At 36.4% G+C, this 22,394-nt stretch overlaps 1 protein-coding gene across 2 annotated transcripts; it reads left to right on the top strand.

The window, feature by feature from the left end:
• Positions 1–7,954: 7,954 nt before the first annotated feature.
• Positions 7,955–18,270, top strand: MRPL39 (mitochondrial ribosomal protein L39). Of its 2 annotated transcripts, none has more exons than XM_007441531.4 (10): positions 7,955–8,107; positions 8,982–9,188; positions 9,867–10,006; positions 11,208–11,307; positions 12,884–12,951; positions 13,682–13,794; positions 14,496–14,561; positions 15,603–15,756; positions 16,806–16,853; positions 18,144–18,270. In XM_007441531.4, the coding sequence occupies exons 1-10, from the start codon at positions 7,966–7,968 to the stop codon at positions 18,207–18,209; spliced, it is 1,104 nt and encodes a 367-aa protein (XP_007441593.2). In that variant the 5' UTR covers positions 7,955–7,965; the 3' UTR covers positions 18,210–18,270. The 2 variants fall into 2 exon arrangements, with proteins under 2 accessions (XP_007441593.2, XP_025030994.1); XM_025175226.2 differs by having other exon boundaries at positions 8,075–8,200.
• The last annotated feature ends 4,124 nt before the right edge of the window (positions 18,271–22,394 follow it).

Raw genomic sequence — 22,394 nt, 5'->3', positions numbered from 1 at the left:
GCTAGAACATCCCCAGATGGGCCACGACAGGTGAAAAAACGGAGACGAATTTCTCATTTTTGTCTGACCCTATTTTATGCTCCTGTTTGATTTTATCAATTCATTTTTTGTTTCACATCCTTTGTTTCTTTTATCTTTTTTTTTCCTTTTAGTTCCTATGATTGAGATTTTGGCTGAAATATGCTTTGTTTCATCTGTTTATGTAGTCTATTACAATAATACATGATTTATCTCAGAAGTTTGAACTTCAGTGACCTGCAAATGCATTAAGATATTTACCACTGCTATTGTGGTAAAATGAAGACTGTGGTAAGAACATATTTTGTGGTGTGGGCTGTGTGGCCTTATTCTTTGGTTATGTGTTTTCTTAGACTATCAACATCTCTTAATAGATAGATGAACAATTTTGCTGGGAAGTGATTCTAGAGGACTCCAATGGTATTTTATGTATACAGATAACACCTTACACATTGTGTACCCAAGGTTTACTTTCTTAAATCATAGCTCTTTATCATCAACACACAGACAGATAGATTTATCTATGATTAACTGCCCTTTCTGATCTTTAGACACAGTGATGGAATGAGGACAACGGTAAAATAGGATTGCTCCAGCTCCAGCACCTGCAGCACTCCCAACCTCTTTTTTTTACCCTTCCTGAATAAAAGGGAGCTTCTCCACCCTTTCCATATGCAAAGACTACAATCCGATTAATCCACCAGAAGTTGTTAACAACAGCAGCAGCAGCATAGAAGAACTGGAGAAAAATCACAAAATACGAAGATCTGCAAAGAGAAGTTGAACAACTATGGCAAAAGGAAGCAAAGAGAGTACCAATAGTTATAGGTGCCTTACGTGTAATCCCAGAATATCTGAAGTACCACTTGAAGACTATCGGCATTGACAAAATCACCATCAGTCAATTGCAAAAGGCAGCCTTACTTGGAATACCTTATATCCTACAATGATACCTTTAACAACATCAAGCAACATCTGCCTATCCCAGGTCCTTGGGAATGACTTGATAGGTGGATAAACATGCCAAATCCAGTCTAAACATCTGGCTGACTATGTGATCAGCCATAATAGGCAGCCAGCTAAAATGCAGGTGTTGGCCAGCTTTGAATATAACCAGTGAACCATGTCTGGCCACAGTTTGTCATGTTGTTTGGCAAAACACCAATAATTAGTGCTAACCTTGTTATAATTAGGGTTAAATCAAGTGCTAAAGTTGGTTAGTATGGGGGAGAAATAGTCTTAATGTGCTATATCAAGCAGCAAAATTGAGCAACATTCTCAGTCTTGAGACTACGGATTAGTAAGACATTTCATATTCTTGTAAGAAAGAACAATGCAAACTCACTGAGTTTCCAAAACTGCTCTGGCTGCATATTAAGACATCCAACCATATAATCTTGGTTCTTTCTGTGGTCATCACCATGTCATCATTGGCTACTTTTATTATTACGTTAGTTAAATTGCTATCCACATGACTGGCTGATGTAGCCAAAGTCTGTAAGTGCTTATTGATATCTAATATGTAGTTTAGAGTACCTGCAAATGATTAAAAATCAGTAAGGAAATTAAAAAGGTTAAATATTTGCTTGGGCTGCATCTGTGTGTAAGAGAGAACATAAAATCTCAGAAGCATGCTAAAATAACTAAAATAAGCCTAAAGCCCAAATTAAATGTTTTTAAATATAAATGTACATATAAATTATGGATTCCTTACAAATGACAATTATGATTTATGTATTAAAGCATATAATAAAAGCATACTGCTCATAGATAAAAGTCTCCCTTGAATAGAGCTCAACACTTGCTGAATTTCCTATACAACTAATTTGCCATTGCCTTTTCTCAGGGTGTTCTTTTGATCTCCCAGATCAACCTTCCAATGAACCTTCAGCCTGAGGTTTCCTGGTCACCTTCCATCCAAGTATAGACCTGACTTTTCTTAGCTTTGTTTGAGATCAGCCAAGACTTGCAAGGTGACATTACCACCACCACCACCAACAAAATGAAGAATAAAGTGAAACTTCAGTAATGTCCAATGTAGTTTCTATTCTGTAAATAAAACAAGCATTCTTAAATAAGTCTTGATACACACCTAAATGCTACCCTGTAATTTAGTGTAGCAACAGATTGAAGCACAAACTTATGCATGCACAGGACATTGTGTATTGGGATTACTAGCTCCCATAAGGGGGTCTTTAAACTTTTCACCCACAATCCTACTGCATCTTCCACAACTACTATTTTGGTGGTATTGCCACCAGTCATTTTACTCTGGAAAAATCTTTTTGTGGACTGATTCGTTCAGCAGCAGATAAGTAGCAATCCTCCTGCCTGTTCTCCAGTAGTTGATCTGGGGGGTGGGTGGGGGGTGGGGGGGCACATCTTTTAAAGATGGGTTCTCTTTTTTCCAGATTGAGTGCCACTGATTCATTTAGAATTCAAATCTTTACTACTGTATCAAAGTCAAAGAAGGAGTTGAAAAAAAAAGAGAAAGAAAGAAAGAAAAGATTGAACAAGTACTTCAAAAGAGGTTTAATTCAATCAGCCATTCCCAGAACACATGCATACACACACAGAGCAAAAATCCCAACAGCTCATATAAAACAAATCTATACTGCATGTAGCTCCAGTGGTTGCTAGTTTGTTGCATAATTCCTGATCCTCAACTCAAATTTCATGGGTTGGAGCTTCTCTTTCTTATCCAACTTTCTGCCAGTCCTAGGGAAAAGTCACTTTCTCTCCACCCTATATTGTGAGGTCAAAAAACATTTATCTGCAATCTGCACTGGACCAGCATGATAGATTACAGTCCATAATTTTCCATAAGAGGCCTTCATCCTGCAGTGGATAGATTTAGGCTGATAATAATTTGCCCCCCAAGAAAAATAAAGCATTGAGCTGTAGTCACCCACCATTTAATTTGCTAGGGACTTTTTGGAGCCCAGAGGCATTGCTCAAATTACACATTATGCTTCAGGGTAAACACTGTTTTGCAATCTGCTAACTTAATTAATTAACAGAATCTTAAAAAAACAAACCAAAACAAAACACAAGTGAGGAACAGGAAATCTGGCAAATGTCAAGGAAGCTGAAGCTGGCAGGCTCACTGTTGTCCTCAGGAGCCACAATGAGGATTCAAGATCTACAGCGTCAGAGAAACATTCACGCAGAATGAAAAAATGGAAAACTGTCCTACCTCCAGCAAGGAAATTCTGAAAATTACTACAGACAGTTTTCAGGACAGCAATCCTGGCCCCTCAGGCTAAGAAGCCAAGGATTTTCTTATCTATTCAATTCTAAACTGCCACACTAATCAGGGAAATCGGAAAGAAGCTGTATTTATGGTCGTTTGGACATGAATAGATGTTTCAAGTGATGTATGTATGTCTGTTCCATGTATCAGAGTCTGTGACTTTAAAAAGAGTTTCAGTTATCTCCAATAGAGTACATACATATAAAGCTTATTTTTACAGTGTGGCAAGATAGGGACTCAAGGGCAAATTTTGCAGTATATTAAATATGTGGCATGCAAATGCTCTTCCAATTCTGCTTTATTTACACCAGAGTAAGGGTGTGGAAAGCATCTAAAGTTTGAACCATTCTGAATTTAAAACACCCTGTTTTGAATGTGGAAGTGTTGCCTTGAATGCAAAATGATTTGTTTTGATAGCAGCACAGCCCAGTTTGGGTATGGAATGGGACATTCCAATTCGTAAAATTTCAAAATCAAAGCGTTTCACACATCTCTACACAATAGTAAGCACACAATGGCCCAATCTATAGAGATTGCTCTGTGTGGACACGACCTGTCCACATGATATTGTTTTCATGAAATTCAAATGTCATCTCTTGCTGTGTGTATATATGTGTGTGCTTCAAATCTTCATTGGGTTAATGGATTTTTTAAAAAAAACTTCTTACACACACAAAAGGTTTTCTGGGCATTCTATGAAACAAGGTAAGAGGATGGGAAGGGAAGATTACATTTCCCAACAGCAGTAGTCACAATTTATAAGTTAAACATAACAGAGACCAAAACCAAATCAGCCGCATGGACCAAGTTCAACCAAAAGATGAAAGATCAGAGACCATAATTTAAAGGAGGAACCAATACTAGCCCAAGGACAAGGTTGTGATGCACATTCTGTCACTTACTGCCTCCTCCCTCTTATGTCCCTTTATCATTGAACTAAAGACCTGTCCTGGGACTCCAGGACTCCAGGATAGCCTAACCACTAGCCATAAATTAGAAGGAATTCCTCTTGATGAACAGGACTCTCTTTCCAAATATTCCTTCATGAAACCTGCTCTGTAACAATTATTTTGTTTTGGGGCTTGAAACTGCAAACTAGCTGCCCCATTTAGGGCTACATCTGCCTCATGGCTGATTCAGGGTGTGCATTTTCCAAGTCTCCAACTTCCATTTCTAGGTGATGTGAAACCTGTGGACATCAAATATTTCATATTCATCTTCTGACAAGGACTTCTTCAGGTGAGATCCAATACTACAGGGCATTCCAAAGCCTGCAAAATCCTCTGTTTTCTGCATAGACTGGTGCTGTTTGGGCTACATAAAGATCTACCTCACTTTGATCTTCAGAATTAAGTGGAATTATCCAAGGGTGGGTTACATCAAAAACAACAGTCACCAAAACTAAGTAGTTGCCTCTCTATTGTCAGGGAGAATTGATCTTAAAACAATCAGCCCAGATCTCTGTTTTTAAACTACAAATGCCATCAATGCCATCAATCATCTAGACAGTAACTTTGTTTTGGCACTGAGGAAGAACTTCTAGAACAGCCTTTTCCAATTTATGCCCTCCAGGTGTACCGCAAGTAAAACTCTCAATTTTGCCACAGTTGTGCAAACAGTTCTACAAGATTAGCTAAACTTTTAGAAATAAAAAAGGAAAATATTAACTTATTGCAGAGTTAAACTGCATAATTTCAGTCTTTCTGTCAAAGATTATAGGCAGACAAGTTAATTGAATATATCAATTTTTATGCCAAAGAATGGGGTTAATGTAATGATTTCACAGTTCTTTGAAATATGCTCTTTAGAGTCCTTTGTCAGGAAGGAGTATGAAAAGGATGATGAATAAGCAAGAAAGAAGAAAGAAGAAAAACTATTTGTGCCCACATAAACAAACTTGTTCTCCACACTAGACGAAAGTTACAAAACAAGAAATAAAATACAAAAATGGTCCCCCCCCACCTCCTTGGAGTAGTAACTCAATTAATATAAAGCATTTCATTCTTTCACTGGTACACAGGTTTAACTTTTTGGCTTCTCTATTTAAATAGTATAACCACAATAATTCATATGGTCTATTTAAAAGTTCTGTGAAAGCAACCTGATGTCCTACTGATGTTTTGGATTTCATCTATTCTTAGTCCTAGCTAGCATGGCAAGAAGTGGGAAATGTAGATCAAAGCATCTGTGGTCACTAGTTTGCTTGCCATTATCATTAGATCTTTATTTTCATTTTTCAGGTTTTTCCAAATGTGAGGAAGAGGAAATAGAAGTGGTAATAGTGTTAAAAAATGAACGATGTGCGAAATATTCTCATTTTACTAACTAGTATTCATTGAGTTCATATCAGAAAACAAAACATAAAATAGTTTTTAAAAAATTATTAGGTAGACTGACCAACGGTTATGTGGCTGCAAAAGTTATCCAACCTCTGTTTTTGGCATAGAGATAAGTTAGGTTGAATGCAAATATAGTGATCTGATGTCACAATAGTAGCTCAGAGTTTTGGCAGAGCAAGCCGTGGATGTTATGGCTGCAGGGAAGATTAGTGATAGTTTGAAAAATAAATATTTGAAAAATAAATAAAATAGTGTTATTGTCCAGACAAGTTAAATTTCAACTCCAATATAGTCTGTGCTGGCTGAAAATTGGTAGCAAAAGGCTAACACACCTGCAGAGCGCCCTGTTGGGAAAGACTGTTTTATACATTGTATTTTTCTGTAAGGAGAGTGAATAAGCAACTCTTGAAATAGCGTTGCAGTAGCAATGATACTCCTCTACTTAGCAAAATATCATATGGAACTCCCTCCCTCTGTACAACTTCTAGAACTAAATGCCTTTCATTTGCTGAATCAAAACATTGCAAGCTTACTGTGTGAAATCACCTCTTTTCTACACCATTTTGCTCAATCTATTGTCAGTCATTCAGAATGAATTCTATCCCAGCAACACTTAGGCAGATCTTCCTAACAGTGAAATTTCTGGATTGTTCTTATTCCTTTTTAATGATCCATATCTTTAAGTAAGCTATAAGTAACTTGTCCTTTATTTCTTTGAGTAAGATCTGCCAAGATGAATCCCTCAATTATTTTAATAATTTTCACCAAATTATGTAATTAGAGACCATCTACAGCATTTATGATAGGAATATCTTATAACTCTAAGAAAAGTGATTTTATCAGGGAGGTTACCTTCAAACAACCAGAGCACAACAGTCATAATATAATAGGTTATATTTATGAAAGAAACTTGCAAATCAGCCAACATATTCAGAACTAAGGTTTATTTGATTGGATTGGATTGGATTTCATTGGAAATCTGCCTGACTTCCAAATGACTCTGGGCAGCTTACATAGATAAAAGGGGGGGGGGGGGGGAGAGAGAAAAGAAAGCTGAGACCTTCCAGGCAGAGTATTGCAGGTGGCAGCCGGGACTTGAGCATTCTCAACTGAGGTATCCTAGTTTTGAACACCATCTCCACTGAAGTGTAACTGACAGCTACTTTATGGTCAGATGAAGACTGTTTATTTCACATTATTGTAAACTTTGTTTTAGAAAGTTGAAAGCTATCCTGAAAACATGTTTTAATGGCTGCTTATTTCAGTCTATGCTGTAAAACACAAGTATATTCAAAATAAAAATTATCCCAACTGTCTGTGGCTTTGTTTAGGCATACAGTAGCTAAGCTAGGGCTGTCATGTCTGAGCGGCAAACCTCCAGATAGAAGAGAGCAACGAAGAGATACAGAAAACGCATCGCTGCCATCTGGTGGTCACCTTAGATTTTGCAGTCCAAATACGGTAGAATTAATTTCTGTTTAGGTGAATCTATAATGGATGCATCTATCTTTGAGGATAACCCACATTCTTACTCCTTTGGAATCGTTCCCATCCGTTTATATTTATCCTGAAGAAATTAGTTGCGCTCATTTTAATCGGACTTACTTCTGAGTAAGGGGGTTTAGGATTGCAGCTTCAGATTGAATAAGAATATGAGTGAATTATCCCTGTCATCATTTAATCGGAACCAGTTTAATGTACACTAAACAGTTTTCAGTCTCACCCTTAACCCCTTAGAGGAAACAAGGAGAGTCTGGTAAAAGGTAATATTTTGCATCCCCGAGTAACGAGGACCTACCCAGAATTTCAAAGCAAACAATATAAGCTCCAGACAGAACACGTGTATGTTTATGTCAAGAAAGAAAGATTGCTTATGGTTCAAGAGCAGACAGCTCACAGCGATAGGAAAGTGGTTGTTTTCGACCCTCCTTCTGACAAATATCCGCACAGCTATGCCTCAAGCAGAAATTCGACTGGTGCAATCTTATTCCTCGATGCCTATGCCTCATTTCCACCGGTCGCGCTTAGATCCTCTCGCGCATCTCGTCTAAATGAGCGGAGCATATCTCACAAAGCGGGTGGAGAGAAAACGAGCTTCCAAAAATCCGGTGGTTTATTTATTTATTTATTTGCAAAAAGTAATCGGTACTTCTTTACCGTCACTGAGTGGCCGTTCGGGTCTTCGCAGCACCTATATAGCAGCCTTAGAAAAAGATGTCACTTTAATGCTAGGACAGAAGTCTCTGTCTCCCCCCCCCCCCCCGTTCTTTTCTCACAGCTGAGCAGAACAGCCTCAGAGCCTAAAGAGCGGATGCTACTGCTGAAGCAAAGCGGCGAGAACGGAACCGCGAGGAGATGGAACGCTTTTGGCGTGATCGGTGTTTCCGGAGGACGCGAAGTACGTCGGACGCCGAAAGAAGGAGGACGAGGAGAGAAAGGACGCTCGCGATGGCTTCTGTTTGGTTGACTCGCGGACTACGGGGGGGCTGCAGCAAAAGTAAGCCTACAGAGGAACCGGAGGGATGGCTGGTTGAGACTCTGGGGGGCAAGGGATGCAGCTGAGGAATTTTACATCGTCCTCCACTTCAATGTATGTTGGTTGCGTGTTGCCTTTCTTAGATTAAAATACTGCAATCCGCCTTTCTTAAATCATGGAAGAACAGCCTCCTGAGCGTGGAGATGCCTGTTGGCTTTAAATGATTAGTGAAAGTCGGATAACCGCTTACATACGATCAACAATATTTCCTATCGATGGCTCGCATTTTCCAGTTTTAATCCTGGAATTTAATAATGGATTCCAGGGCTATGAACATTGGGTTCAGTTTGCTTTATGTGGTTGGTGCCCTGCTTTTTGACCCTGCAGATTTTATAGTTTGACACTTCTAACTGTGATCCTTAAGTTGAAGAGTGCTCTCTAGATAATTGTGGTAAGAAAAGCAGAGTTGGCAGGTATGACGTATGAGGAGCAGTGTGCATTGTGTATGGTAAGGTGTTTGTGCAGCATCCTGAAGTTTGTAATATGATCAGTGTGCATATTTTAATAAGGCCTGAATTATTATATGATTGGATGTGATATGCCAGATATTAATGACATATGATACTGCCATTCCTCCACACGCCTACACGTCAAATTTGCAGAATCTTACTTTAAATGTTAAATGGTTATTTTTTTGTCAGATTTTGAGTGAAAGAAATGCACTTTCACACATTCCAGAGATGTACCTGATATTAATTACAGGTCCTGCAGTAAGGAATATTTTTCCTTCATTTAATTTTAGTCAAATCTGTGGAACTTACTCCCATATAAATGTATTAGCAAAGAGGATATTGGACAATTAAAAGAATATATTTTAACAAAAATTTCTTTGCAGGGTTTATTTCAACTGCACCTACTCCTCAACTTTCAACAGCAGAAATTGCTCAAAGGCGCAATGATCTGTTTATAAAAGAGAAGGAAAGACAACTGTCTCTTAATCCAAGGATTGAGAAGATTGAAGTAAAATATGTGGGTAAATCGCACCCTGACACCTTATTTATAATGAACAAAGGGCTTTCCACTCCATACAGTTGTGCTATGCGTAAGTAATTGAAATAGATGGTTGTTGTTAGTCTGAATAACAAATTAAAACATGTTTCATTTAAGAAGGACAATGGATTAGTTAGTTATGCTTCTGCAAATAGAAAATGTTTGAGGGTTAAACTACATCACTTTAATAAGGGTTCACTTGGGATCACCGTTCCAAAGGGCAAGTTACACTAATTTCATTTCCCAGTCATTCTGCTTCCCTAGTGTGTTTCTTGGTTTCCACAGATCAGTACTCCTCTTCCATAGTATTTCATCTCTTACTGTAGAGAGTAACAATTCTGAACTCTCAGTTTTGTTGAATCATTTCACCCATTCTCATTAATTCCACATGAAATATCATAAAAAGTAGAAATATCATCAAGCTGTTTAGTAACAACAAATAACATGATCCAAAACAGGCAAAAAATCCTGGCTTCTCCCTGTTAACCAGAAAAGGTGTTTGATTCTGATAGTGTCTTATAGTAGGATTAAAAAAAAAATAGCAAATAGCAGCAGCAGTGGTTCAAAAGAACTAGTAGTGAAACCTTGGTGCTCCTCTTAAAAACAATTAATTTTACACCTTAGCTATTATACAGGTGATTCTTGTAGACTCTTGTTTCGTTAGTAAAATAAGATTCTAGCATAATGTGATAATTTCTGAAGTTTTATTTTTATTTTTTACCTTTTCTAGATTTAAGTGAATGGTACACTAAGAGATCTGTGCTTGCCCTTGTAGATGGGCAGCTCTGGGATATGTACAGACCTTTGACTCATTCTTGTGAAATTCAGTTTCTTACTTTCAAAGATGAAGATGCAGAAGAAGTGAACAAAGTATGACAATACCAATTTTATTTACAAAGTTTTCTTGCCTTTGTATTGGACCTTGTTTTTATTAAGCCTGAGGGATAAAAGAATGCATGCTTTAAATTTAGTTGAATGTAAATACGGGTAGTCCTTGCTTAACAACAGTAATTGGGACTGGAATTTGTGTCACTAAGCAATGCAGTTGTAAAGTGCGACATCACGAGACCACATCACTTAGTGATGGCAATCCTGGTTGGTCTTGTTCAGCTAGGCTCATGGGTCTTTAAGCAAGGACATTCCATGATCGCAAAGTCAAAAGGGAAGCCAACAGGAAGTTGCAAGTTCCGGTCACTACGAGCCTTTTCTTAAGCGGCTCGCAAGCAGGCAAGCATGTGGGTGAGTGCTATGGAGTATGGGCAGGTGGGGGGATAGGTGCTGTGGTACGAGTGTGGTCAGGTGGGGAGTGGGTGCTCCAGTGTGGCTTGTGGAGGGCTACGGCTTTGCACAAGTGTGGCTGAGCCGCACGCTCTGTGGTGTATCGGTAGGGGGGGTTGCTGCAGTGGGTGAGTGCTACAGAGTGTGAGATTCCTGGGATCTTGTACTCTGTAGCAGGGTACCTCAGGAGAAAAAGCGGCAGGAGCCGGAGCAACTTACTGGAGCAACTTGCAGGCTTTCCTTCTGGCTTTCCCATTGACTGCTCGTGAGTGGTGATCATGTGAATGTGGGGCACTGCAACTGTTGTGGGTGTGAGCCAGTTGCCAAGTGCCTGAATCACGATCACGTGACTGCGGCAGTGCTGTGATGGCTGGAACTTCAAGAACTGATTGTAAGTACCACTTGTTCAGCACCGTCGTAACTTTGAATGGTTGCTGAACGAGTGGTTCTAACCCGAGGACAACCTGTACAGAAGTTGGTCCAAAAGCAATTTGAATATAATGATATTCTTTTTCTCTTATTATATAAATTCATCTTTCTAGCTTTCTATTATATAATTACAGATTTAAATAATACAAGTGGAGCATTTTTGACTTGTAATATAAATGACATTCTTATTCCTTAGGATGCTCAGAAACAGAATGCAAGGCCAATATCTTTTATGTCTGGCTGCATATTTTAATAACATTTGCTGCCAAACATGAAACTTCATACACAATATATTGAGTCTTTTAAATTTTGCTTTGAAAACTTGAACTGTCTTGATATAACTTGAATTAATAATATTTTGCAGGCTTATTGGCGCTCTTGTGCTATGATTTTGGGCTGTGTATTAGAGCAAGCATTTAAAGATGACTATTCAGTTACTCTTGTTAAAGCTCCAGAAGTGCCAGGTAATATATTCCCTTTGGAATAATATAATATGTGTAGAAGAAATTTCTTTAATTTACACATTTCAAAAATTTAGGTATTATAGCATTTGGAGACTGAGTGCATGCAAAATATTTTGAATTTGAAATATCTGTTTTCAAGCTCAAAACAGCTGTAAAACCCAACTATACAAAAAACATTCTAATGCTGTTCTGACTACAATACATTCAGCTTGAAAGATATCCATTTCAGTTTTGTTCTGTTCTGATCTGTAAAATCAGAAACCTGATTTGAATTCTAAATGAGACTTTTTTGTTTCAAACTGTTTTGCACATTAATGTTAGATACATTTTTCCCCAGCATTTAAACAGGTAATGGCCATCTTGAATCATATAGTAGCTTCTCTTTCCCACTCTGATGCTAGGTTTGCTGAGAATTCCAGGAATTATAGTTTCAACCCATCTGAAGGTTACAAAGTTGATGAAAATTATTGTAGGCAATTCTATATACTATATTACAAGTACAGGGAAGAACTATTTAACTGTAAGGAGAGCTCTGTCGATTAATTTCATGGCTTTGAATTACAAAGGTTTTGTATATGTAGAATAATTTTCCTCCATTTTTTTGAGATTAATCTGTTGTGAATTTGCTAAGATACCAGTTTCAGTAGATCATGGTCAACTGGCTCTTGTTCATCTAATCATATTAAAGGTCTTATGATGGTAAAATATTTACTGTATTTACCTTTTTCTTTGAGGGCAGTATACATGGATTTTTCTGTTGGTCCTTATCTTGGAATTGGCCATATCCAAAACTGCTGTGCTAAACAACATAATGCTGGAGAAAACATACTTCTTAAAATCATTAACTAACCAGTATTTAGCTCTCAATTGCATATAATAGGAGAACAGATAAAATGCCGATATAAAAATATTATTCAACAAGTCTGCAATTCTGTTCTGATTTATCTGAAAGGTTTTACCCCACTGAACTTGAAGACATTTACTTTATGTACATACAGTATGTGTACAGAGTTCTGTTATAAAAACCCAAAAAGGCCTGAGCAAGTAAAAAAGATTTTCACCTTGGCTAAAAAGAGAAGTTAAGATAGTGTTAGGTGAACCTTCTTGTGAAGAGGTTCCAAAGACATTCAGTCATTGATAAAGCCCTTTCTTCAGTTTTCTGCCATAGCAGGTAGCAATGCTGGAGAAAGACCTAAAAGATTATCTTGATATTTGGACACAATTCATTATTTTCATTAGGCAAGTTGTTCAAAAGTGGGATGTGTAGAACTCATTATTTAACTATCTATCTACCTAATATTTAGATTTCTTCATTTCTTTACCATCCTGGGTTAATTGTTTTGGTAATATCTTGTCTCATAAAGAATTCTGGAGAACCTGAAAGCTTATACCCTGTTTTGTGACATTTTGCTTGGTCTTAATTAAGATATGCCTAATTATGGATTTAAAATTAAGCGTACAGCTAAATTCAAGCTGATGCTATTACCATGTTGGTTCTCATTGGATTTGTTAAATATCTGTCTTTGAAAAATCTATTTATATCAATATTCTTTCAAAACATTGTCTTACTATATAGTGACATCTGGAGCTTTTTGCTATGATGTAATCTTGGATAGCAAGCTTGATGCATGGAAGCCAACTGAGGTAAGCATCAAACTGGTTTTATAATTTTCAGAAATAGATTGATCTATCCACCTAGAATGATAGAGACATTACTGGATTCTGTTCTGGATTCAGATCTTAATCCAGATAATATTAAGTATATAAAATATTAAGTGTGTAAAACCTAGTCTGGTTGTATTTTCATTATTGCTAATATTGATTGTAAGTCATGTAGGGAGATACAAGGATGCAGGTTAGTTTTAAGTACAATTTTGCCTTAATATAAGGTAAAGCCTTTTGTACAGTATGGTCTACTAAAATATATACTGTAAATTAGATTTGGATAATCTCACAAGCTTACCCCTTTATTCCTCAAATATTTGCTATAATCAGTTGATTACTAAAATTGTTAATTCAGTAAACTTCCTTCTGTACTGCTTTGGAGGTTAAACAATAGGAACCCTATGTGGATAGGTCTAAATTAATTAAGCCAAATAATTTTCCAGTCTGCTGGGTAGATGGAGGATATTAAGCATTTCAGCTGAGATGAAAGTAGGAATACTAAATATTAAACATGTTCTGGCTTTTCATACTTACTATATTCTGCTGTACTCCTGCAGAGACAGAGCTAACCTAATTAGCTTCACCTTGAAAAGTCCCCAGGATAATGATTAAACATTACAGGCCAAGAATTTAAGCTACCTGAATTATTTGAATCCCTGATTTATCTGTCAGCCTGTGTGATCTCAGTATGTTTTTCTTGTTTTTTAAGGAAAATCTCCGTTCTCTTACAAGAGATGCATGCAGACTAATTCAGAAAGATTTGCCGTTTGAAATGCTGGATGTTGATGCAAAAGTGGCACTTGAAATATTTGAGTATAACAAGTCAGTATTAACATATATGTCAGAGTTAAAATGTCATTCAGGAAAGATGTGTGTCTGTGTGTGCGCGCGCACAGGTGTATAACCTGAAATCATTGTTTAATTTCAGAAGATTTATAATGTGCTTTGAGATTTAAAAATAAACAGCTCCTTATTCATTTACATGTCTACCAGTAGGTGGCATTAAAGTATGCTACTGATATTGAAGGGAATATGGCTGAACTATGCATAAGTCTTGTTGAAACAAGTAGCCATATATTGCAGCTGTACTTAATGTATGTTGTATATTCTTTATTGTGTAATAGATAATGCACATCATTCTATTTTGAAGAGTCATAACAAGAATGAATAACATGGAATGTGTTGTCTGTGGGTGGAAATGCATTGACATTTATCCTATGAGATATTTTGAAGTTTTAGGAACAGCCCCATTAGAAGCAATTCTAGCAAAAGGTAATAAAGGCCTGGTGCGATATAAAAGGGAAGAACTTTTCTCAGTTTCTGAAATGAATGTTTTATGGGAGAGGAAAGAAGGAAAAATTATTCCTTAGCCCAGTGTTACTAGAATTGGTAAGTAGAAAGGAAAAATTATATATGATCAAAAGATGAAGTAGCATGGATATACTTTTCTAGCTGAATTTACCATTATTTTACAGTATATACCATCTGAAATTTAGTTATGGGTCTCTTTCTTTGTATTTTAGGTACAAACAGGATATGGTTGAACAGAGAGCTTCCCAAAATTCCAAAGGAATAGTAACAGTGCACAGGTGAGCAAAGCACAAGACAGCCTTGTTTTTATAGCTAGAATTCTTTATCTTTATGAGCTTCTTCTAACTGAACCATAAGTAATATATTATTATAGTCATGGGGAGAGTAAATGAAGAGGTAAGGATCTAATCAATGTTTTAAGGCTTCAGATGAGAAGGAAGTTATGTCTTCAGTCTTTCTGTCTCTCTCTCTTTAAATTTATGTGAATTAACAGACTAGCCATTCCTGATGCACAAGGGTTTATGATTTATCAGCAATTTATCTTGCATTAAAATTAAATGAAAATGTAAAAAAATACATTATATTCAGTGACCCAATCCTTTTGGAGCTCATAGGATTATCCTTTGTGAATAGGGCAAATATTTTACAAGTTTCAGATGATAAATAAGCCCCCAATCCTTTGTACTGGAAGCTTCCTCTTGAAAATTGTATGGTGTGAAAGAGCTCTTTATTCAAGGGTGTGTCTAATTGCTGATGTTCTTTTTATTATATTTTTACTCTATTTACTCTATACTCTATTTACTATATTTTACTGTGTTACTATTTTACTGTATTGGCATGTGCATCACAGTGTAGCATTGGTCTGTTTTCTCAGTAGACAAGTCTGCCACCACCCACAAGCTGTAGTAGATTTTAGAAATTATGGTGGTTAACTGGCATTAAAAGGCTTTACTTTAGCACCTCTAGATGGCAAAATATGCAGCAAAAATCAAAAGTTATAGGTTTAGTGTTGCATTATATTTTCAGCCAGAGAAAAATTCATTTTAAATCCTTAAGGTAGTCATCCCAGAAGCTTTCAGTTCTGTCAGAACAGTAGGCATTTAGGCCATGATTCCAAGCCATATTTGTGCAAAAATCCAAATACGAAGGGCACATTTAAGAAACTTAGTCTATTCTCCAATTATCTATCCAGTTTCACTTGAACACATACAGTGAATGGAAGTTTACCGCCCCACTGAATAATAATAGATGCATTTTTTTCAAACTATTACTAACACATTTTGGGATGATTAAGCTTTCTTTGTTTTGCTTTCAACCAGATTTGGTGATTTTGTAGACATTAGTGAAGGGCCTCATATTTCCAGAACTAGCTTGTGTGATCAGTATGAAATAACAGCGGCTCATAATCTTCAAGGCAGCCAGTCTGCATTTAGAAGAAGATTCCAAGGTCTCTCTATTCCATGTCATTTAAAGGTTGGTAATCTATTTATTTACTAGTATTTTTGTTTAGGATAAGGAAGAGAATATAGACTTAGAGTGATATGCAGCAAATATCCTTCATATCCCTTGTCCTAAGCACATTAATGTCACTCATGAGGCAGGAGAAAATCTTTTCCCCCTTTTTAACTCCTGGGGAATTTTGGAGATCTCTTTTAAAGAGTAAAATAAGTACATTAAGCTTTTTGGAAAATTAACAAAGTTTTTGTCATTTCTTTGAAAAGAGTGGAAAACCACATGTTTGTGAATTGGCAGTGCAATACCAAAGAGCTTTAGGGGCCATAAAACGGAACATGGGTTTTGGGTTGTGGACTAATTTCTCCTGCACAACCAGCAGCGGCAATTGATGTAAGAATTACCAGGAAAGGTAATTCCTACATTTGGTTTTATTTATTTTAGAACATTTTTATTATACTCTTCTGCTCCCAGATCATTTTACAGATTAAAAAAATGGTCACTGTTCCATGGCTTAGAATCTAAAAAGAGACAGAAAAAAGAGGAACGGGGAATTGGAAGCCTTCTTTTGCTGCTCTTTTACTATAGAAATAAATAGTACAAAGCCAGCATCTTAGGAACTCAATTCTGGTGGAAGAGATTCATCAAAACTTTTCATGTTACAGTACTGTAGTTTCTGTTTAGAAAGTAAAATTGTAACATTCCTTCTCCCCAAAAGGTTTCATCTGCTTGATATATTTGTAGAAAGAAACATCTTCCAGATGGGACATTAAATTTTAATAGCACACATGCACACATCCTGCTGGTGTGTGGATCCCAAAATAGGATCCCAAAATAATGGAATACAATGTTTATTTTTAAGAAATACAACTGGATTTTCCTTCTTTAAATCTTGAGAGATTTTAAATAGGAAGGCGAAAAACTTGTGAAGTGTGGTTATTTGGTCATCTCATGAGATTTTGTCCATAATGTGCACGTGCATACACACAGACACACACACAAAACCATTGATGTTTCATTGCAAAATAACAACACTTTATTAAGTGTTGCCTGCCTCTGTTTTATTACAGCTTTATCACACTATATGGCACAGGTTGCAGAAAAGATCACAGAAACTAGTAAGTTTAAACCTCAACAAATAATCACTACATTTGCGTGACTTGTTTTTCTGAAAACTAGGAAGAAACACAACCCTGTAATAGAAATGTAATATAAAATATCAAGATTTCAGATAAAAATGTATTAGATGTCATTACCAGTTAGTTTTGTTCTGATACTCTAGATTTTTTCCCTAGTACTACATACCACTGAAGAAGAACATTTCATAAGGTGTTCATAATATGTAAGGGATAAAATTATTTTTACTTTCCAGGGATTGGAAGGAATGACAGTAGCACTATTCTGCAAATTTTATTATTTCAGAATAATATTGATCTGCTTTTTAGATTGCAGGATGTAGAATAGTGGCATGACATTCATACTTTTTTTTTTTTTGATATTGCAAATATCCATGAATATTTTTGTTGCCATTTTCCTGTTTATAAAAGCAGAGGAACAGAGATCTATTATTTCCCAATTGCCACTGAGTTTTGGGAGGTTCTTTGCTTTTGTTTTAGTGAAAGTTACTGAGATTCCTGTCTCAGGATGGCAAAAAATGTAATGCTAGTCTTTGATAAATGTGGCCAAAAGCAGCTCTGAGGGCTGCACGTAAGTGATTTAAATATTGCTAGGAGCCTTGAAGCCTTAGTTTGCCCATGGGTGGAATAGGGAGAATACTGAATTGTGACTGATTTCTGATTTGATTGTATAAAAGTAGTAGGTAGAATTGGGCTTAAGAATCATGGCATTGTCAATCTAATATCAGATAATTTGAACTATTGCTAAATGGTTAAAATTTCAAGTTTTAATATTTCTTTCCTTTTTATAGATATATTTTCTAAATATTTTATAGACATACTTTCTAAATATTCAGCACTACCTTGTATATTAGTGCATCTGTTTACACTACCTTGTATATTAGTGCATCTAGTTATACAAACTAGAAGATCTAGTTTGTATAACTCTAAAGCATCTCTGGGTCCTCTTTCTTTCCTAGCCACTCTGAAAGTTAAACTAAATTACATTCCATGTGTGTTTTATCAGTAGTATTTTTTCTGAAGCAAAAGTTAATGAGGAGTGAATTATATTTTCCCCAAGGGGTTTAAACGCACCACAGTGTTGTCATTTCTGCCCGGATTTTGCAATTTATTTATGAAGTTCTCATTGAGAAAATCAAAGTGTGGCTGCTAACATACAGGGTGATCAGTATGAGCAGCAAACAAGGGAGAGGAATTAGAATGGATTTGTGGATTGGGAAAATGGTATATGAAAGTTCAAATTTTGCCTCAAGTATTTTTCATGTTTTACAGATCAGTGAAAACAGACTGAAAGAAGCAAACGACGGAAATGAAATTACAAATATTGAACCAGTCTGACCCTTTCTAATCTGTATGTGTGGAAATACTATGAATTAAATTGAGATTGTTTTAAAGTACAGATTCATTATTCAGATCAATTCCTTGAAAAGTACTTTGAGAGAAGGTTTTCATAGACTCACAGAACATCAACCCTTGGTCTGTCAGATTAGAATTTAAATGTAAAGGCAATGAAAAAGTCATCCTGGGCACAGAGAGAACCGCTCCTATCTGTGCTCCTGCCCTCTGAAGATGCTGGTCATAGATGCTGGCGAAACGTTAGGAACCAAAACTTCCAGAACACGGCCACACAGCCCGGAAGACCCACATCAGCCACCGCAGTAAAAAAATGTTACATATCTAGGGGTGTGTTAGAGTATTCAAAAGCATTCACAGCCTGTTGCAGAATGAATAGAGAGAAATGAGTTCAAATCTTGATCCTGGCACACGTTGAGTTTTCCTCACAGCTTTAATACCTCTAAAGTTCACAGTTAATGAATATGAACAATAAACCTGCACAAATCACTCCCATTCAGTTTGAATGGGAAATTTGAAGAGGGCGTGATTGAATTTGAGTTTGCAATTTGAGATTTGGAGGCAAATCAGTTTGAGCCACTTGAATAATTGGGATTGAGATTAGAAAAAAAGATTCGTCCATAAGCTATAAGGGGAAAGCATTAAAATACCTGCAGATGTTTATTGTTGGCAGAATGAGATGAAAATAACAAGCACGGTAGACTCTTTAACCCTGCCAGGTTTCAGCTGGATGTTACAATATATTTTTGAAATATTATTCTTGTACCTCTTTTAAGGCAGAGAGAGCTTCACTTACGCTTAGTGAACCAATGCAGCATGTGCCCCACTCCATTTTAAAAACAAACACTTTCAGAAAATATTTTAAGGTAAATGCTTACTTTCTCACTTGTTTTCTAGGGTACCAAGCCTTGCCCAGGACACTAAAAAAATGCCTTGCTGTTTCTATGTCTGGATATCCCAGGGGTGCTAGGAAAATAGATATAGCAGGTTCACCTTCTTGCTGCTTTCTGGGAAGGACCCATTCCTCCCTGGCAGGACTTAGTTGTGTCAGAGTTGTGGCTTGTTGACAACAGTTACCAGAGGCAGCTGGCAGTGATAATCAGAGTTGTTAACAAAGTAGTAGAACTCATAGGCTGGCTACTGATGCCTGTGTCAGAGAGTTCATTGCGCTACTCCACCACTATCCCTGAGTTTTCCATCTATAACAAGAAAGAGGCAATGCTATGTATCATCAGTAACAACTTCAGTAGGAGCAAAAAGGCTTTATAGAATCTGTGAAGTGTTTCACAGTGCTAATAAAGTGCTTCACAGCCATCTAATTTGATTTTCTGCTTCAGAAAATCAGGCTGTCAGTGAGATACAATTCTATAGAGATAGGCAGTCCAGAAAGAAAGGCTGGCACAGAAAAAGTTGTTTTAATATGCTGACAACCTTTATTAAAATCAATAAAAGTTTGGACATCTGTATTACCGTGGTCCCCTTTCAGTTCTTATCAAGAATTAAATTTGTCCAAATGACACAGAATGTAAACATCTTAACTCAAAGTTAAGTCTTCAAGCTGACCACATTAAAGAAGCTAAGTGCCAAGAAAGTGAATAAAGTCCGAAACAGTTTTTCCTTGCCAGTTCAAAAGAACTCTGATAATCAGAGTTGTTAACAAAGTAGTAGAACTCATAGGCTGGCTACTGATGCCTGTGTCAGAGAGTTCATTGCGCTACTCCACCACTATCCCTGAGTTTTCCATCTATAACAAGAAAGGCAACGCTATGTATCATCAGTAACAACTTCAGTAGGAGCAAAAAGGGTTTATAGAATCTGTGAAGTGTTTCACAGTGCTAATAAAGTGCTTCACAGCCATCTAATTTGATTTTCTGCTTCAAAGTGGTCCCCTGCTTTGATTTATGAATGTGCTTTGATGTGATTGTTTGACTGAAATTTCATCTAAAAACCAAAGCTTTGGACAGCACTAATGAGCAGACTTCCTTAGTCTAATGCTCTCAGATGTGCTGAACACTGCATTGCCAAACTTTGCAGCCTGCAAGATTCTACTGGCTGTGAATTCCAGGGGTTGCAGTCTAAATATTTGGAAGGTTAAAGTTGGGAAAAGTTGTTATAAGCTGGATACTAGAGCAATGCTTCACAAATAGCATGATCAGATCTAATTTACTTTGTGTTATATTACAATGCTCAAATTGACATTTGTATACTGGTAAGTACTGATACTATTTCAGTATGGCTATGGACATATGTTCTAGAAACATGATATTGAAAAAAGTTTATTTCAGTGTTTTAAATAAAACTGTTGGTAAATAGAGCTATAGAGCTGTAATTCATCAGTCAGGAATGTGCATTAGTTTATCCCACTTTGTATATAGGCCTGGCCTTTACCTTCTTTTCTGCCTGTTAATATTTGGTCTTTTTAGTAGGGTGCCCACTTGAAAAGAGGTCATAATGCAGTCCCTAGTACAGAAAGAGCAGCCTGAATTATCAGTATTAATCCTTAATCCTTGGAAATATCATGGAGCCAAATCAAATTTCTGTCCTTTACTTTGAAGAATTGATGCCAGTCATAGTTTTTAACCACATAGCCCTACACTTCTATACATGTGTGGATTGCAGATACTAAGGCTCTTCTCTGTGCAGGCAAAGGCTTATATAAGTGTATTAGTTTATCCCACTTTGTATATAGACCTGGCCTTTATGTATGGAACTATGATGTATGATGTATGTATGTAACTTTATGTATGATGGAACTAATCTACTCTTATGATAGTTACATTTGAAGCATCTTTATTGAATCTGTGCAATCTCTGATCCACTATCTGCAGTACCTGAAGTTTTCTTTATTCTCTAATTGGAATAGTAGAACTTTGATGCTTCTGAGACTCAGACCGTGGGAAGTGAGTCAAGTGATATAAGGTTTCTGGAAACATTGAAACAGTAAAAGGAGAAAAAGTGGTTCTGCAATAGGATAGGTGGGAGTATGGAAATTTTGAAATGTGCAACATTTTAAAAGGGAAATTAAACTTCTCTGCTTTAAGAAAATGAAATGCATTTGATGTTCTTGAAAACTAAGACCATAACATGTTTATTTCTCAGGTGTTTGAGAGCTGGAGATTGTGAATTATCAACATGGTGGCCTTCATATATTTTTAACTACAAATTATATGAGCTATTATCCAGGTGGCCATGGATACACATAATTGGAGCTGTGGTCCAAAATTCTCACTAGTAGATGGAAATTTCAACTTTGAGCTTCAGAAACTTTCTCTACGAGCTACAGTGCCCTTATGTTCACATTCAATAGTGGTACATACCCAAAGTATAGTCTGTGATGTGGAATATTTTAACCTGATTTTTTTTCTTTTTTGGCTTTAGAAAATTAATTTACTAACATGTTACTTATAATATTTGTTGTGGTTTGCTGGTATTAACATGGATGGGTTTTGACATCACAGAAAAAGTTGTAATGTATCACCTGTGCTTGTCAGTTGTCTTCATAAAAATGTATTGATAAAGTGGTTTATTTTTGTTGGAAGAAAACGAATGCATGCTAGCAAATTGGTAAATGAAACTATTTCCTTTATTTTTTAATTCCCTTTGTTTTCTTCTCACCAGCAGCAAGTGTTTTCCATATTATTTCTAGAAAGAAGCACCACACCCTATTAATGCTAACATGTAGGAGTTGATCAGAGATAAAACACCTATCACAATTAGCATTAACAGTGTATGGCCTGAAGATTTAATGTAATCCATAAAGGTGAAACCTCTGGACAGTTTTCTTTGATTTACCTATAATATAAAAGCAACAATGAATTTAAGGCAATACATAGAGTGCATAGGAAAGAAGAAATCAAGTAGTGTAACTTTTTAAAGGTTTATAAATATTGATTAATATTATATTTTGCCAATAGGAGATTCATCTTCTCAACAATTACCTGGTTTCTTTTATCAAGTTTGGTATATATACGTTATAAATATTTAAATTGGATTAAAAAAAATAAATTTGGTATTACAAGTAGAATTGTACATGTGAATTGAAAAAATATTTTAATTGTGTTAAAGATCTGAAGAGGAGCCAGTTTGGCATAGTGGTTAAGTCATCAGGCTACAGACTGTATTCTAGTCCCCCCTTAAGCATGAAGCCAGGTGAGTGACCTTGGGCCAGTC

This window comes from Python bivittatus, unplaced genomic scaffold (assembly GCF_059951505.1).
Source record: "Python bivittatus isolate LINGU-HERP-01145 unplaced genomic scaffold, Pbiv_v1 ctg000350_np1212, whole genome shotgun sequence".
Taxonomy (NCBI): Eukaryota; Metazoa; Chordata; class Lepidosauria; order Squamata; family Pythonidae; genus Python; species Python bivittatus.
This window is presented reverse-complemented; position numbering and strand designations above follow the sequence as displayed.

What these genes read in the sequence shown, in the direction of transcription:
- MRPL39 (XM_007441531.4), top strand. Translation starts at nt 7,966, where the DNA reads ATGGAACGCTTTTGGCGTGATCGGTGTTTCCGGAGGACGCGAAGTACG. An exon ending in ATGCAGAAGAAGTGAACAAA is followed by an intron (nt 10,007 to 11,207) that starts GTATGACAATAC and finishes AATATTTTGCAG; the next exon opens with GCTTATTGGCGCTCTTGTGC. An exon ending in ATGCATGGAAGCCAACTGAG is followed by an intron (nt 12,952 to 13,681) that starts GTAAGCATCAAA and finishes TTGTTTTTTAAG; the next exon opens with GAAAATCTCCGTTCTCTTAC.